Source organism: Canis lupus, chromosome 8 (assembly GCF_048164855.1).
Source record: "Canis lupus baileyi chromosome 8, mCanLup2.hap1, whole genome shotgun sequence".
NCBI lineage: Eukaryota > Metazoa > Chordata > Mammalia > Carnivora > Canidae > Canis > Canis lupus.
The window spans coordinates 15,528,582-15,546,741 of record NC_132845.1 but is presented as its reverse complement, the minus strand read 5'-3'; the positions used below and the strand labels follow the sequence as shown (position 1 = coordinate 15,546,741).

The 18,160-nt window shown below is 34.1% G+C and overlaps 1 protein-coding gene across 6 annotated transcripts in view; it reads left to right on the top strand.

Moving 5' to 3' along the window:
• The window catches only part of COL24A1 (collagen type XXIV alpha 1 chain), a 387,541-nt gene that overhangs the window by 125,471 nt on the left and 243,910 nt on the right, over positions 1-18,160 (top strand). For all 6 annotated transcript variants that reach the window (XM_072834343.1, XM_072834342.1, XM_072834338.1 and 3 more), the window contains one exon: positions 8,532-8,585. In XM_072834343.1, the coding sequence (XP_072690444.1) occupies positions 8,532-8,585 (54 nt within the window). The remainder of the gene's footprint in view (positions 1-8,531; positions 8,586-18,160) is intronic.

Genomic DNA, 18,160 nt, shown 5'->3' with positions numbered 1-18,160 from the left:
AAAGCCAGATACCTAGATAAATTCCTTATTTTGCCTTTATTTTTCCAGAGGCTCATATTTTGTTTGTGGTTTTCCCAGAAGACAGAACAGTTCCTTAATTTGCAGTTGCATGCTGCCCTGTGCTAAAGTTTCATTTCTATACTTTCCTGGGAAAGTGAATTTATTACTCCTGCCCTGTCAAATATTTTATTTTTGGCATTAAATTTTACATGGATTATTCTCACTCAGAAAAGGTCATTTTAGTTCTTTTTTCTATTATTACTACTTTCTAACTTGGACTCCCCATATTACTGAAATGGCATGTACTTCCACAAATGCTAAAGAACGAAATCTTATGTTTTTTGGACCCACATCTCAAACGCAATTCTCCCTTTATAGTACCTCTCTCCCTCTGACTGCATTCTTTCTCACTTGCATATGTTGCTATTCTATCTATAGAAGCTATGCTAGTTAAGTTTTATGGAGCAGTTTTTTGTTTTTTGTATTTTTTTTTTTGACAAAGAATAACTTTGAAACTGCAGAATTGAAAATAATTATTCAAATAATTCATTTTTAATTTGGTCATCAATTGAAGCTGTCAGATCTTTATTGAATGTGCTGTATACAAGCATCAGACTAGATTTTGAAAAACTTTGCCCAACAAGCATCAGACTAGATTTTGAATAACTTTGCCCATTAGGAGTCCATAACTTATATGTTGCCCTATCTCGAATGATTTATTAATTTTATCTTGTTTTAATATGACTTTTTAAAATAAGAAATACATTCATTTCTACTTTGTTAAGACTTATAAACTACTTAAGAAGATAAGTTTAAGCCCTGTATTGTGTTCTTGCATATTTAAAGCATGATTGATATAAAAATCAATGACAATTTATGTAAGTTAAATGGCCTAAATGATGCTACTGTCTATAACAACAGAGTATTTTATTTTTTATTCCTAGTTTATTTTTTTAATTGTTATTTTTAAAAATTTAAGTTCTATATGACAACAGAGTATTTTTTATTCCTAGTTTATTTTTTTAATTATTATTTTTAAAAATTTAAGTTCTATATAGAGTATCATGTTATCAACAACAGAGTATTTTAAAGCTACTTTATAAAATATCAGGAAAGTTTAAATTTCCCAAAACATGTACTTTAATTTCAGCCTATTATTATAATTGAATATGTTACTACTTCCAGAACAATCTAAAATCTGAACTTCACTATTTTTTCTGGGGACATGTTCAATGAATAAATTCTATTTTCTCTCTAAAGATCTTCAAATCATTGCAAACTGTGTACTGCCCCATAGCAATGATTTTCTAAAACACCCAATTACCTTTTTTGTTGTTGCTACAACCTTATTCAGGTGTATTTGGCATAAATAAGTTATGTATATTTCAACTATGTGATTTCACATATTTTCATGTGTGTATAACCTATGAAAGCATTACCAAGATCAAGATAGCAAACATATCTGTCAAAATCAATAATTTTCTGGTTTACCTTTGGTAATCTCTCCCTCTTACCTTCCTGCCCCCAATTTTTCCTGGGCTACCAGTGATCTACTTTTTGTAACTAAAGATTAATTTGCATTTGTCTAAAGTTTTTGTATAAATGAACTCATATAGTGTATACTTTTTTTTTCATCTGGGGTCTCTTACTTAGCATAATGTCTTCAAGATTCATCCAGGTTGTTTCATTTTTTGATATATGATAATTGGTTTATCCATTGGATTTATTTATTTGTGGATTGTTTATCCATTTACTATTTTTAACCATTTTTTTTAACTGGAAATACTATTTTTTTAATAGAAAATGGAGACTTTGTAACATTTATCAAAGAAATACTGAAGTGCTCTATATATGCCATGGAGCATTGTGTATTTACTCTAGGATATTCTAGCTTGCAAACTTCTAACTACTGCCAAAATAAGAATGACCATATTGTACTCTTATGATTTCCCAGGAAACTATTGGAATCTCTAGTACTTTGGTTCCCAGGTTTTGCTTGAAAAAAATGCATGTGAATTTGTTTCCAACCTTTAGTGATTAGAGAATAATAAAACAATGGTTTTACTTGAGGGAGTGCTGAGTCACTCTTCTCAGTGCTGTAAACAGATGTGAGGAGTCTAAAAACAGATGACACATTTTCACTTACTATTTTTAAAGCCACTTCAGTTTTCTGCTTCTTGATAGAAATTAGTGATTAGTCTATTTCTATTAAGAAGGTATATAAAATCAGCATTCAAAATTTACCCTGTTTCTTTACACTAATAATGAACTATCAGAAAGAGAAAATTAAGAAAACAATCTCATTTACAATTGCATCAAAAAGAATAAAATCTCTAGGAGTAAATTTAATCAAGGAGGTGAAAAACATGTACACTGAAAACTGTAAGACATTGATGAAAGAAATTGAAGAAGACACACATAAAATGGAGAGATATGTCATGCTCATGGATTGGAAGAATTAATATTGTTAAAATGTCCATACTACCCAAACCTATCTACAGATTCAGTGCAAACTCTAATTCTAATAGTGTTTTTCACAGAAAAAAGAACAAATAGTCCTAAAACGTGTATAACCACAAGTGACCTTGAAATGCCAAAGCAATCTGAAGAAAGAAGAACAAAGATGGAGGCAGGCATCACACTTCTAGATTTCAAAGTATATTACAAAGCTATAATAATCAAAACAGTATGATATTAGTGTTAAAACCAGAGACATAGATCAGTGGAACAGAAGTCCCAGAAGTAAACCCACCTATGTGCAGTCAATCTATGACAAAGGAGACTAAGAATATACAACACATTCAATATTCATCCAAGTTGCCACATCCAGGTTGTTTCATTTTCCAATATGCCAAAATTAGTTTATCCATTGGGTTTATTTGTAGATTGTCTATCCATTTACCATTTTTTAACGGGAGGACTAAAAATTTGGTAGAAAAGAGAGACTTTCTAACTCTTATCAAAGAAATATGAAAGTGCTCAATGTATGTCATAGAATATCACATACTTAGTCTATTAGACACTCTAGTTTCCAAACTTCTAACTCTTGCCAAAAGTTATTAAGGGAGTGGATCTTAAAAGTTCTCATCATAAGATAAAAAAAAAAAAATTGTAACCATTTGTAGTGATAGATTTAACTAGACATTGTGGTAAGCATTTCACAATATATATGCATGTAAATGATGTGTTTTACAGCTGATATTAATATAATGTTGTATGTCAGTTATATCTCAGCCTAAAATAAAGGCACCAGAAAGGAGGCTACTCTTTCTTCTCCTCACTAAGACGTATTTTTAATTGTGATGTGATGACTTAACTGAGATAATGAAATAATGAAACATACTGTGGGAGAAACCATTTTGACTTTTCAGAGGTTTCCAAATTATTTCAAACTAAAACAAATGAATTAAAGCATCTTTATCAGATTTTTGTTTTTAATTTTTTTCTGTATTGTTTCATGCCAACATAATTTTTTAATGGAAATTATACTCTGAGTGATGTACTTTTTATCTTTCAATCAGTAAGTTCTTTGAAATGTTGTTTCTTGGTAAGGACAACCATGTCTTGTCATTTGATTTACATTTTTTTTTGATTTACATTTTGATAGGTAAATCTGAAAGGTTAAAAAAATTCTTTTATATACATATGTTATCATTAAAGTTCAGTTGAGCCAGTTAATTCTAATTTTTGTATTTTAAAATCTGTTGTTTAAAAGGTAAGACCTTTACTTGGTAGTAACCCAGATAGGAACTTTTAACATAATAAAAATGTTCTGTGGTTAAGTTTCTAAAGTGTCCTATTTGAGAAGAAAATATATTTTTTTCTCCTTTTAATAGCTGTACTGATGTATTTCTGAGCTTTCAAATAAAGTTTTAATTTTAAAAATTCAACTGATATGACTATAAGATCAGATTATCAGTATCTTTTTTTTAAAAGTTTTTATTTAAAAAAAAGTTTTTATTTAAGTTTCAGTTAACATAATAGTATAATACTAGTTCCAGGTGTACAGTACAGTTAGTCATTTAGCACTTCCATACATCACCCGGTGCTCATCACAGCAAGTGCACTTCTTAATCCCCATCACTTATTTTCCTCTCCCCTCTCCCCTAGATTAACCATCACTGTAATCTCTATAGTTAAGAGTCTGTTTCTTGGTTTGCCCCTTCTCTCTTTTATTTTCCCTTTGCTTGTTTCTTAGATTTCACATATTAGCAAAATAATATGTTATTTGTCTTTCTCTGACTGACCTATTTTGCTTAGCATAATACTCTCTAGCTACATCTATGTCATTGCAGATTTCAAGATTTCATTTTTTTTTTGTATGGCTGAGTAATATTCCATTGTGTGTATATGTCTGCGGGTGTACCTCACTTCTTTTCCTTTCATTAGTAGATGGACTTTTGGGCTATTTCCACATCTGGTTATTGTAGATAATGCCACTGTAAACATTGGGATGCATGTATCCATTGGAATTAGTATTTTTGTATTCTTTGGGTAAATACCTAGAAGTATGATTGCTGGATCATAGGGTTGTTCTATTTTTAACTTTTTGTGGAACCTCCATACTGTTTTACAAAGCTGGCCAGTTTGCATTTCCATCAACAATGCAATGCTTTCTTTTTCTCCGCATTATTACCAACCCCTGTTGTTTCATGTGTTGTTGATTTTAACCATTCTGATAGGTGAGTGCTTTTCCTCTATGATCAGGAACAAGTCAGGATGTCAACTCTCACCACTTTTATTTGGTTTGGTACTGGAAGTCCTAGCCACAGCAACCAGATAACAAAAAGAAATAAAAGGCTTCTGAATTATTGACATCTTGTTGTCTCTAATTCCCCTAGTCTTTGGCACTTTATGTCTTTTTAATATTGCTTTACTATTATTTTAATGTCTAAGAAGGAACAGATATTCATGCATATACTTAATATTCCATGTTTACCCAGAAGTCACATCAATAAACTTTTTCTTGCTGTCTTATTGAAAAATAAAGCACAGATGCAGAACTATATAAAACAAATGTGTATCACAAAGAGTTGTAAGACAGACACTATTTTAACTGCTACACAGGTCAGAATAGAACTGCCAGTTATCCCCAGAAGCTTTTTTGAATCACAACCCAACCACAAACCTTTCTCTCTCCCAAAACTTGGCAGTGCTTTTTTTCTTTTATGGTTTGTCATTCACGTGTGAATCTTTTAAAACTATGATGTAATTTATTTTATTAGTATGTCATTCAGTCTACAAGCTTTCTTTCCATTCCCTTTTCCCCCCTTATAATTTAGCTGTTAAAGATCCCCCATCATGTGACCTGGAAAGTCACTTACAGAGGCCTGGCCACATTCATTTTTTGTTTGTTTGTTTTTGGTGAGACTATAGGCGATACTGTGTTCTTTCATCAGAAAGCACATGATGTCCAGTTATCTCTCTCTTTTTTTTATGGTGTTAGTAACAGCTGATTACTCATCTGCCCAGATGTATTAGATTTAGGGGATTGCAAAATAGAGACATGTTTGCTGTATCATTCCTTTTTTATTTATTAGCTGAATACATCTCCTCATCTACTATTTGGTTAGTAGTGGCACAGTATATATGGGAAAAGTAGAATAAATGCCTGATTCTTCACCTTTCTAAACCAGTTTTCAAAATAAGGAGTTAACTTCCTTTCATCCTCTATAAGTGGGCAGTTCTTTAATTGTTGTATCATTACCAACTTATGAATTTAAACATATTTGATATGTTTCAATCCATTGTGATTCTTGTTCTTACTGAAGTTCATATTATCACATATCTACCCGTTATCTTCTTCAATCCCCCCTCAGTATTTTTAATATAACCTTAGATTTGACACTTTTTATAGTCTTTTTGCTTTCTAGAATGACAGGGTGTTTCAGGCTCTTCTGCAGGATTGACAGGAACTATGAATTTATCCATGGGGATGCTCTGAACCAGTGGTTGTAAACAAGTACCCAGGGGCCAAAAGTAGCTACCAGACATTTTTTTTTTCCCAAAGGAAACAAGTCAGTCACTCAACAATGACAGCAAAAACAAAACAAATCTTTTAGCACTTACTATGTACCAGATGTTATACTAGTTGTCCAAAATATTATAGTTCGTAAGACATAAAACTGCCTTCAAGAAGCTTACAATCTGTTGAAGAAAATAATATAGCACTACATTAAGTGACCTTGTAGGACTCTAGGATGGTGTGAGATTTCTTAGAAGAGACCTAAGTAATGGTTTGGGGATCAAAAAAAGATTTGGAAGCAAAATATTATTCAATTTTTTTGGTTTGTCTTTTTTTTTCTCTTTATGTTCATTTGTTTTGTTTCTTAAATTCCACATATACGTGAAATCATATGATAATTGTCTCTCTGGCTGACATTTCCCTTAGCATAATACTCTGTAGCTGCAACCATGTCATTGCAAATGGCAAGATTTCATTTCTTTTATGGCTGAGCACTATTCCATGCCACATCTTAATCCATTCATCAGTTGAACCATCAGTTGATCCATCAGTTGATGGATATTTGGGCTTCTTCCATAATTTGACTATAGAGAAGAAACTGATGGTTACTGAAGGGGAGGTTGGCAGGGGGGATGGATTAAACAGGTGGTGAGTATTAAGGAGGACACTTGGGATGAGCACTGGGTCTTGAATGTAAGTGATAAATCATTGAATTCTACACCTAAAATTAGTATTGCACTGTATGTTAACTAGCTGAAATTTAAATAAAAACTTGGAAAAAATGTTACTCAATTTTATAACATAAGTCTTCCAGGTGAAGAAAGATGAGGGAAAATTATTTAGACAGAGAAAGCATAAATGAACCTGATTTCCTTTAATTAGAAAAGCAATCAACAAGTCTGTATTAAACATACTCTATTCCCAATCTTAAATCTGGTCCTGTGACCAGTTTTTCTGTTATTGACTTTCCTCTTGCCACAGATGTCCCTAAGTAATATTTTTCTCCATAGAATACACATTTTTTAAAAGATTTTATTTATTTATTAATGAGAGATACAGAGAGAGAGAGAGAGAGAGAGAGAGGCAGAGATATAGGCAGAGAGAGAAGCAGGCTCCGTGCAGGGACGTCCTGAGCCGAAGGCAGACGCTTAAGTGCTGAGTCACCCAGGCACCCCTAGAATACACATTTTAAATCAGAATCAAGGCATTTCTGTCCTGATCTTGATTGGATGAGTTAGTATTACTCTCTTTTGATTTATCTTTCCAGGGTGAGTATTCTAAAATCAACCTTGCAATTCGAGGTTACTTGTGGACATTTTTATTACCATCATATTTACTTCTTCACTGAACTACTTTTTCTAGCTCAAATTCATATTTACTTGCAACTTTTACTTTTTAAGATGCTGATTCTTGGGGCTCCTGGGTGGCTCATTCTGTTAAGCATCTGACTGACTCAGGTCATGATCTCAGGGTCCTGGGATTGAGCCCCACATTGGGCTCCATGCTCAGCAGGGAGTTTGCTTCTCCCTTTGCCTTTCCCCCTGCTCATTCTTTCTCTCTCAAATATATCAAATAAAATCTTTTAAAAAAAATTATGCTGATTCTTATACTTGTCTTGCCTTCTCTTCCTTTGCCCAAATCAGCAGGAAGTATTGAAACAGCTTTATCTGTGACAAAATCAATAGAGGTAAAACTACACTTACTAGCTTATTCTCATTCTTGAAACTGATCATGATGAATCACATTCTAATTCATTATTTTAGCAAGAACATTGATTGATCTAACCATTTTAGAGCAACACTCTAGACTTTTCCCCAGCACAGTTTTATTTAACACTACAGCCCCTTTCTATTTCTTGAGTCAACTATTTTAAACTGTTAAAATATAATTTCCAAAAACTAAAAAATTGTGATTCTCAGGCAAATATAAAGTAAATATGGGTGGAAAAATTTTTTGAACTCATAAATGATGAAACCAATAAGATGCTAAGATGAATTTGAGAGAATTTGAAGAACCAGGTATTTATTAAGGATTAAATATGGGAATGTTAGATTAAGATGATTGAGTTAGATACAAAACTGATTAATATCCTGTATACCAACTTATAACCTTTATGGTTATTTTTTTCACAAGACAGAAGTTATTTGCATTTCTACCTAACAAAAATCTATAAGTTAACATGTAGTTAGTAAACAGTGAATTTAACATTACATTCACCTAATCCTTGGGTGTCCCATAGGTCATTGAAAGGACCTATTACGAACCTTTTGCAATGTTGTAGATGGTTTTGGAATGAGACTTTGGTTCTCTTAGACTGAATTAGAGAATATTCTTTGGGTCTGAAGATTGTTTCTGAATAGCTAGTGAAGTTCTGCTTTAGTATACTTTGTCAATTTTGTATTCCAGTGTTAAAACAACTGCCTAATAATTCACCTTTAATATTGAGTTTTTGAGCAGTAAAAATTACTTTAACCTGGCATGAGAGAATGGTAAAGGAAATTTTCATATGTTTAACAGATATACAGTAATAGCTATTGAGTAAACTCTATATTTTTGTGTTCCCTAGGGTTTTCCAGGAGATATTGGGATTCCTGGACAGAATGGCCCTGAAGGATTAAAGGTAAAAAAAAAAAAAAAAAAAGAAAAGAAAAAAGAAAAAAAGAAAAAAGAGAAAAAAGCATTATATTTAGAGGTTTTTTTTTTTTAAATCTCAAATACCAATGAATCGGTAAAAAAAAAAAAAACTACTTTAAGAATATCAGTATATGTCTGGATATTTTTGAGCTATCTCAGGTGCATTTAATGAACTGTTCAGCATATTTCAAGATAATCAGGAAGCAGCTTGCATGTTTGGTTGTTCTTTTGGCACCCTTTGTTTAGTTAGAGTATATTATCCAACTTCTTGGTTCAGGTCATTGACAATGATTTTCCTTCTTCGGTACAGACATAGATTAGAGAGATAATATTTTAAAAAAACATAAATCACTGAAGAAAGGATTTCTTGGAAGAGATGAAAAAAAAATCTACGATAGATGGATGAGAGTTTTCTGGCTGCTGAAACCCTTTAGGATCCATAAAATATCTTCTGATTAAAATATAAGAAAGCCTATAGTATCCTAGAAATTATATATAGCACAAAATAACTGAAGAAACCCAAGCATTTTTAACTTCCTTTACTGTTGTCACATATATATTACTAGAAATTTACAAAATTTTAGTTCTTTTTTATTTATTGAAGTATAATTGTGATATCTTATTCTGTTAGCTTAGTTACTATCTGTCATCATATAAAGTTATTGAAATATTATTGACTTTATTCTCTATTCTGTACATGATCTTCCTATGACCCGCTCGTTGATTTTCTAACTGGAAGTTTATATCTCTTAAGCCTTTCACCTATTTTGCCTCCTTGCCCTGACCCCTCTCCTCTGTGGTAATCAACAGTTTGTGCAACTGTTTCTGTTTTATTTGTTCATTTTTAGTTTTTAGATTCTACATACAAGTGGAATCATGTGATATTTATCTTTGACTTATTTCACATAGTATAATACCCTCTAGTTCCATCCATGTTGTCACAAATAGCAAGATTTCAAAAAAAAAAAAAAACAGATAGCAAGATTTCATTCTTTTTTATGATGGAATAATGTTCCATTGTATATGTCTGTCGCATCTTTTTTTCCACTCATCTATCAATGGACACTTCCATATTTGCTTCCATATTCGACTATTGCAGGTAATGCTGCAATGAATACAGGGGTGCATTTATCTCTGAGTTGGTGTTTTGATTTTGTTTGGATAAATACCCAGAAGTGGAATTATTGGATCATATGATAGTTCTCTTTTGATTTTTTTTAAGGTTTTATTTATTATTCATGAGAGATGCACAGAGAGAGAGAGGCAGAGACACAGGCAGAGGGAGAAGCAGGCTTCATGCGGGGAGCCCAACGTGAAACTTAATCCCGGGACCCCAGGATCACACTCTGGGCTGAAGGTGGTGCTAAACTGCTGAGCCACCCCGGCTGCCCCTCTTTTGATTTTTTTGAGGAAATTCCATACTGTTTTCCAAAATGGCTGTGCTAATTTACATTCTTATCAACACTGTGCAGGGATTTTAGTATTTTTGTCTTTAAATCTTTATGCTAACTTTTTAAGTGGCTGATCTACTCCTTTACCATATATATTTGCTTTTACCAGTGGGATTTTTTTCTTTCATATATTTTCTCTTGTTTTTAAGATTTTTAAATTTATTTATTCATGAGAGACGCAGAGAGAGAGAGAGAGAAAGGCAGAGATATAGACAGAGGGAGAAGCAGGCTCCATGCAGGGAGCCTGATGTGGGACTCTATCCCAGGACTCCAGGATCATGCCCTAGGCTGAAGCCCGCGCTAAACCACTGAGCCACCGGGGCTGCCCTCATATATTTTCTTATTTCTAATTCTGGGCCTTTCTTTTTCAAGATTCAAGATTCTTTAACATTTTTTGTAAGATTAGTTTAGTGGCGATGAACTTCCTTAGTTTCCTTGTCTGGGAAACTCTTCATCTGTTCTCTAATTCTGAATGATAACCTTGCTGGGTAGAGTATTCTTGGGTATAAATTTTTCCCTTTCAGCACTTTCAATATATCCTGCTACTCTCTTCTGACCTCCAGAGTCTCTGCTGAAAAATTAGCTGACAGTCTTATGGTATTTCCCTTGTACATGATTATTATTTTTTTTCTTTTGCTGACTGCTTTTTTCTTTCTTTCTTTCTTTCTTTCTTTCTTTCTTTCTTTCTTTCTTTTCTTTTCTTTTCTTTTCTTTTCTTTCTTTTTTTCTTTCTTTTCTTTCTTCTTTCTTTCTTTCTTTCTTTCTTTCTTTCTTTCTTTCTTTCTTTCTTTCTTTTTTTCATCCTTCCTCCCTCTCTCCCTCCCTCCCTTTTTCTTTTTTCTTTCCTCATTTCTTGCTCTCTCTCTTTTGAAACTGAGAGAGTATGTGTGAGCTGGGAGTAGTGGGGGCAGAGGAAGAGGAAGAGAAAGAGTCCCAAGCAGGCTACACACCCAGCACAGAGCCTGATATGGGGCTTGATCTCACAACCCTGGGATTAGGACCTGAGCTGAAGTCAAGAATTGAATGCTTAACTGACTGAGCCATGCATGTACCCTCTCTTACTGCCTTTAAGATTCTGTCTTTAACTTTTGCCATTTTGATTATAATATGTTTAACTAAAATATGTGTGGGTTCATTCTTTAGAGACTCTTATTGCTTCCTGGACTTGGATGTCTGGCAGCTTTGATGGTCATGGGTCAGGAGGGTTCTGGGAAGCACTGTACTGTAGCCGTCTTAACAGGACATTAGAGCTGGAGTAGGACCAGGAGGGTTTCTGGGCATGCTGTGCGAGGGGTTGCTTTGGAGTGGGCACAGGCTGGGGTAGGGGGAGGCCCAACTTGTTGGGTGGTTGTATCAGGTACAGGCTATGTAGTCCCATAACATGTCATGTTGGGGCTGACTTGATGGGGTGGCTGGAGCTGATATAGGCACAGGCTAGGGGGTTCCCAGGCAAACTACCGGGACCCCTTTGATGGGATTGCTAGATCAGACAAATGCTGCAGGGTCCCAGAGCATGCTGTGCCAAGGCTATATTAATAGGACAGTTGGAACTGAGGTGGGCACAGCTGTGGGGGCCTCAGGCATGCTGTACTGGGGCCATATTTTGGGGACAACTGAAGCTGAGGTGGGCAAGGACACCAGGAGCACTGAGATGGCACTAGCAGATTAGCTAGAGCACCTGTACCCTATTCCTATCTGTGCCATCAAGGTGGAAGGATAACATAAAACATGGTGCTCACCAGCTCTTTTGATTTGGGGGAGAGTTCCAGCAATTTCCTACCCATTTGGCAGTCACTCTAGGATTAGTAAATTAATTTCCTTCACTTATAGCCTAGTTTCCCTTTAAACCACTGCTCTTCTTTGCCTCATAGTGGGCAATATCTGAATGTGAACTCCTCAGTAGTATCTCTCCCTGCTGCAGGTTACCACAATGGGAGTGGAGTTCCCACTGTTACCTTTCCTTTATCTCTCCCACCCTGATGTGTGCAGTCCTTTATCTTTTGTTGTATAGAAGTTGTTCAATGAACCTTCAGTTTTTCTTGAGAAGACTTATTCTATATGTAGTTACAAATTTGCTGTGTGCATGGGAGGAGGTGAGTTCAAGGTTGTTTTTTTTTTTTTTTTTTTTTTTTTTTTTCCCCACTGTCTTGGATTGCCTCTACACTAAGTTTAAATATCAAGGTTTCAATATGCAGACTCACATAGAATGAGCATTATAAACAAATCAAATATTGTTAATAAAGACATGAAAGGATGAAATAGCCTGAAGTTTAGAGAATAGACAGGTTATGAAGTACAATATAGCTGCTGTGGAAGGTTTGTTTGAGTGTAGAGGAAGTGATAGATGGAGCTTTAATAATAGCTATATTTGTTAGTCTACTATAGTGGCAAATACTGTATATGGCACTATAATAGATGTCTTACACACATCTCACTTAATCTTCACAACATTATGGGGTAGGTATTACCCCCATTTTACAGATGGTTAAGTAATGCCTTACCATCATATAACTATCAAGTGACTTAGGATTCTAACCCAGACATGATTTTAAAGTCTGAGTTCTTAACCACTTAGCTTTGGGATGAAATTGTGGAAAATATTCAATACCATGCTAAATAAAGTGTTTCTACTTTATCTATGGGCATCATGAAGCAATCATAGATATTTAAGTAGTAAAGTGTCCTACGTGATTTACATTTAAAAAGGTACCTTTTGTTCAGTATGGAGGATGGTTTAAACAGGGGGGAAACTGAAGACAAGGCGATAAACTAGAAAAATAGAAAAGGATTTTAAAAATCTGAAATAGAACATTCAATCAGCAAATATTTATTGACTACATCTTATATGACAGCCATTGTGCTAGATGCTAGACTATTGACAAAGATAAAATGTGTTGATCCCTACTTTCAAAAAACTTATAATATAGAAAAAGCTATGCAAGAAAACTTTATAATGACCATATGAATTATATACAGTATGTAATACTGTGCAAATAATGGGATAGGGAATTCAGATTATGTTTTGCTGAGAAGGTAGCACTTGAGCTGACTTGACAAATGAATAGGAATTTGCATATAGACAAGGGAGATGTACGGCATTCAGGAAAAGGAAACTTGTGAGAGGATGAAAGTGCAGTATGTGGAACATATTTACACTAAAAATTATTCATTGTTTATATGAAATTCAAACTTAACTGGACATCCTGTATTTTATCTGGCAACCCTATTGGCCACTTACAAACTTGCCATATATATATATATATATATATATATATAGAAAGCAATATTTCTCCCTTCTTTTCTGTCTCCATAGAAGAAATATTTTTCCTCTTCCTCAGTATTCAAGTTCCATACACGTTTTACATCAAAACTTCTCTACCTCCTGCACAACCTCATGCCATCTGAATTGTCACCTTTATGCTGATCTCTCCCTTGAATCAAAATTTCCCCTTTGCCATTAAAACCCGTTTTCACTGCCAATGTTGTAGGCTAGGCCTTTTTTTATCTTTGACTAGCATTAGTAATGATCCTTCATTTGTTTCCTAGCTTCCAGTCTGCAGTTTTTTCAAATCTGCTTCCAAGCTGCTGATGGAATAATGTTTGTAAAGTACAGATTTTATCATGTCTCCCTTGTGTTTATATCCTTCAGTGATTTCCACAGCTTCCAGGTTAAGGCTTATACTTCTTTACTTTTTACACAAGGCTCTTTATAACCTTCTGTCTTCAACTCTATTGTTTATATCACATTACCATCACTCTTCCAAAAGCATTACTCTAACTAAACTATTTGGAGTACCAAACCCTGACATACTTGTTCAAATCTCAAAGCTTCCAGTGTGCTGTTCTTTTTGTCTGGTTATCTCTCTACCTTCCTGTGCCCTACTTTATCTGGCTAACAGACATCACATACTACATTATCCAGGAAGCATTCCCTGTTTCTTACAAGTCTGATCAAGATATCCTTTCTCTGTATTCCTGAAAAAAATCTACCAAGCAGTTACTTACATATATTACAACTGCTGACTTGCTTATCCCTCTATGAGGCTATGAGCTCTTGAGAGAAGAGACTAATTGATTTTATAAACATCACAATAACCATAATAATATCCATAGCTTAAGATAGGAATGCAGGAGAGTTTGGCTGAATGGATGATTGATTGAATGACTGTATTCAGAAACTATTTTGGAAATAGAAACAATTCAACTTGGTAATTTATTAAATGAAGATGATGGGGGAAAGAGAAACTAAAGATAAAACTGAGACTATGACTTGAGTTATTGACTTAAATAGGGAACATGGGAGGAGTAGCTTTAGAGGATGGGGAATACAAAAGTTTCATTTTGGGTGTACTTAGTTTGAAGTACCTGTTTGACATCAAGGTAGAAATAATAAATAGCAGTAAACCAAGCTTAAAAGTAGAAATAGTAGCATGAGGGGATTTTGAGAGGGAATGGTATATAGAGAATGGAGTTGATAACTTCTGTAATGTTTAGTCCTTCACCTGCTGCATACTTAGGAACTTGAAGCATATATAAACACATCCATTCATCCATTCATTTAGAATTTCATTTATTTAACATATATTGAGTTTCTCTTATGTGTTAGGCCAAGTAGTAAATGTGAGATTATAAAGATTTCTAAACTATGGTTCCGGGCACCCCCGGTGGCGCAGGGGTTTAGCGCCGCCTGCAGCCCGGGGTCTGATCCTGGAGACCCAGGATCGAGTCCTGCGTCAGGCTCCCTGCATGGAGCCAGCTTCTCCCTCTGCCTGTGTCTCTGCCTCTCAGTCTCTCTCTCTCTCTGAATAAATAAATTAAAAAAAAAAAAAAACTATGGCTCCTCCCTTGGATGAGGTAACAGTTTTGTGAGAGATGCCAAAAAAAAATCACAAAATGTTGTAAGAAATGCTATACAAAAAATTTGAAGTGCTATGAGAGCCTCCATAATTAAGAAACAGATTCTGCCCTAGGCAATTGAGAATTACTTTAAGAGGAAGTAATAATTGAACTTAATGTTTTCAAGAATGCATGTCATACTAGGTGAAGAACCAGGTAGCTTTCTAAATTCCTTTCAGTTTGGAAATTTTGTTTCCAAACAAAATTCACTTTTGTCAAGAAAAATATCAGAAAACTGAAGAAAACCAACTCATCTCTTGAATAATGTTACAACAGTGATCTTTAAAACTTCCTTCTCATTACTTATTTAAGTCTTAGAGTGTTTAAACATGGGACAAAACCCCTGAAAACTAGATGTTTTACTGAATACCAGTGGTTGAATTTCCGATGAGTAATAATCACTTTGTGGATTCTTTATCTAAATGTATTCAGTAAACATGAACTTGAAGCCTCATCAGCAACAATGTCATTAGACTAATTTGGTTGTTTATATATCACTGAATTTTAGAATAAAATATTTTAGAAGAGATGAAAAGAACCAGAAAATTTTGAAGGAAGAGGGACGGGATTTAGTGTTGTAGTTTAAGAAGGGTCTGGTTACGTTTTTCTTTGTGGTGCTTCCTATTTTTATTGAAGTTGTTTTTAGAAACAAGGGAAAAACAGAGTCAAACATACTGACACTATTAGCATGATGAATTTTTTTAGTAGTGTGCGCTGTATCATGGAAGCATCTTAAAACTTTTATTTTAATATACATATCTTAATTGGAAAGTAGGGACAATATAAAATATTAAAACTCTGTCAAGGCTATTTAAGGTGATCATCAAGACAATTATGTGCACTCTATGTGAAATACATGGTTACCCTATTTGTAAAACAATGGGTTCTTTCCAGAACAATTTGGCACAGCTCTAAAGAAGCCTTTTATTTTCTCTTCATTTTCTGCCAGTTGACTAAAAACCTCAAACTAAGATTGAAAACTTATGTTGATTATGGTTCTATTGATTGCGAGAATGAGTGTGTATGTATATGTGTATGTCGATACAAAACATGGTTTAGGGCGAGCCTTTTTTAAAAGCCACCCAATTTGGCCATCTGCTTTTAAGTAACATTAGAAAAACCACATCCTTTGCTGCTAACTGCAGAAAGTGAGTACCCGATAAATATTCTCTGTTCTCCAGTAAACAGAGGAGTAATTTATTTGTTGTTGTAATGATTTGTGTTGTTACTTGGCTATGGAATTAAGGATGGTAAAACAGGTTGGTATTTTCTGTTGTATAACATCTCTGATAAGTTTTTAGAGAAAGCCTACTATTTGTGAAGTTATGTAACAGAATATGGAAATAACCTTCACAGTGAATTATTAAAATGTCATGTGATTATCTGTATGATAATGTGAGCTAACTTAGTAAAAGGAATGTGTATAATTCCAAATAGTTTTCTAAGATTACCTTGACCCTGCTCTGAAGATTCACATTTCATATACTAAATCAAGGTTTCTGATATTAGCCATTTTATTCTCCAGACTTCATTTAGTCAGCTAAGAAGTACAAGATTGTACAATGGGCAATGTACTGTATTAAGCAATTACTTGAAAACAAGTTTAAAACATGGCTTTCTGTCTGCTAGGAACTTGTAATTTTCTGAAAGCGTGAGATTTCCACATGTGAAAAGTTAAAAAAAGCATAACTAGGCAGCACATAAGTGGACAATAAGGAGCTCAGGGAAGGGGAGAGAATGACTAATATGGCCATTTTTCTGAGAAACTTTACAGAAAAATTAGGATGTTGAGTTGTTTGGGTTGGATTTGGCCAGATAGAATCAAGGAATGAGAGTCTTTATAGAACAGGTACAAAAATGAATAAAGGAATGGAGGGTAAAATAAACCTACCTGTCTTAAAAAGAAAGTTAGGAGTTAGATTGTGACATATCTTAAATATAAAGCTGAGAAGTTTAAATACTAATAAGCCAATAAGCCCATAGAAGATTTTTGTTGTTGTTGTTGTGATAAAAACACATTACATAAAATCTCCTCTCGTAACTAATTTTTAAGTGTGTAGTATAATAATGTGAACTATATGCACATTGTTGTACACCAAATCTCTAGACAATTTTTACTTTGCATGACTGAAAGTCTATACCCACTGAACAGCAACTCTGCATTTCCACCTCTCCTAACCTATGGCAACCATCATTCTTTCTGCTTCTATGACAATGACTATTTTAGGCACCTCATATACATAGAATTATACATTATTTGTCCTGTGCCTGGTTCATTTCCCTTAGCATAAGGTCTTCAAGGTTCAACCATGATGCAGCATATGTAGTCTAAATATGCACATTTTCTTTATCCATTCACCCATCAAAGGGCACGTAGGTTGTTTCCAGCTATAGGCTATTATGTAATGCTGTATTGAACATGGGAATGCAGTTATCTCTTTGAAATCCCATTTTCCAGTCTTTTGGATAAATACCCAGAAGTGTGGTGACTGGATCATATGGTAGTTCTATTTTTAATTTTGGAGGAACTCCATACAGTTTTCCATAGAGGCTGCACTATTTTACATTCCCACCAACAGTGCATAAGGATTTCAATTTCTCTACATCCTGTCAACATTTATTTTCTGTTTGTTTGCTTATAATAGTCATTGTAACAGGTATGAGGTGATGTCTCTTTGTGGCTTTGATTTGCATTTCCCTAATGATTAGTGATGCTGAACATTTTTATATATACTCAGTCGTTTGTATGTTTTATTTGGAGAAGTTTCTGTTGAAGTCCTTTGGCCATTATTTTAAGTTATTTGGTTTTTGCTGTTGGGTTCTAGGAGTTCCTTATATATTTTAGATATTAAACACTTATCAGATTTATGGTTTACACATATTTTCTCCTATTTTGTAAGCTGCCTTTTCACTATGTTGTTTTTTTCTATGCAGAAATATTTATGAGTCTATTTTTGCTTTTGTTGCCTTTGCTTTTGTGTGAAATCCAAAAAACCAGTACCACCACCAATGTGATGGAACTTTCTGCCAGTGTTTTCTTCTAGGATTTTTATGGTTTTAGGTCTTATATAAGTCTTTAATGCATTTTGAAATGATTCGTGTGTATGGTATAAGATAGCATCCGATTTCAATCCTTTGCATATCCAGCTTTCCTAACATCATTTCTTAAAGAGACAGTCTTTTTTCCCTTGTATAGTCTTAGCACTCTTGTTAA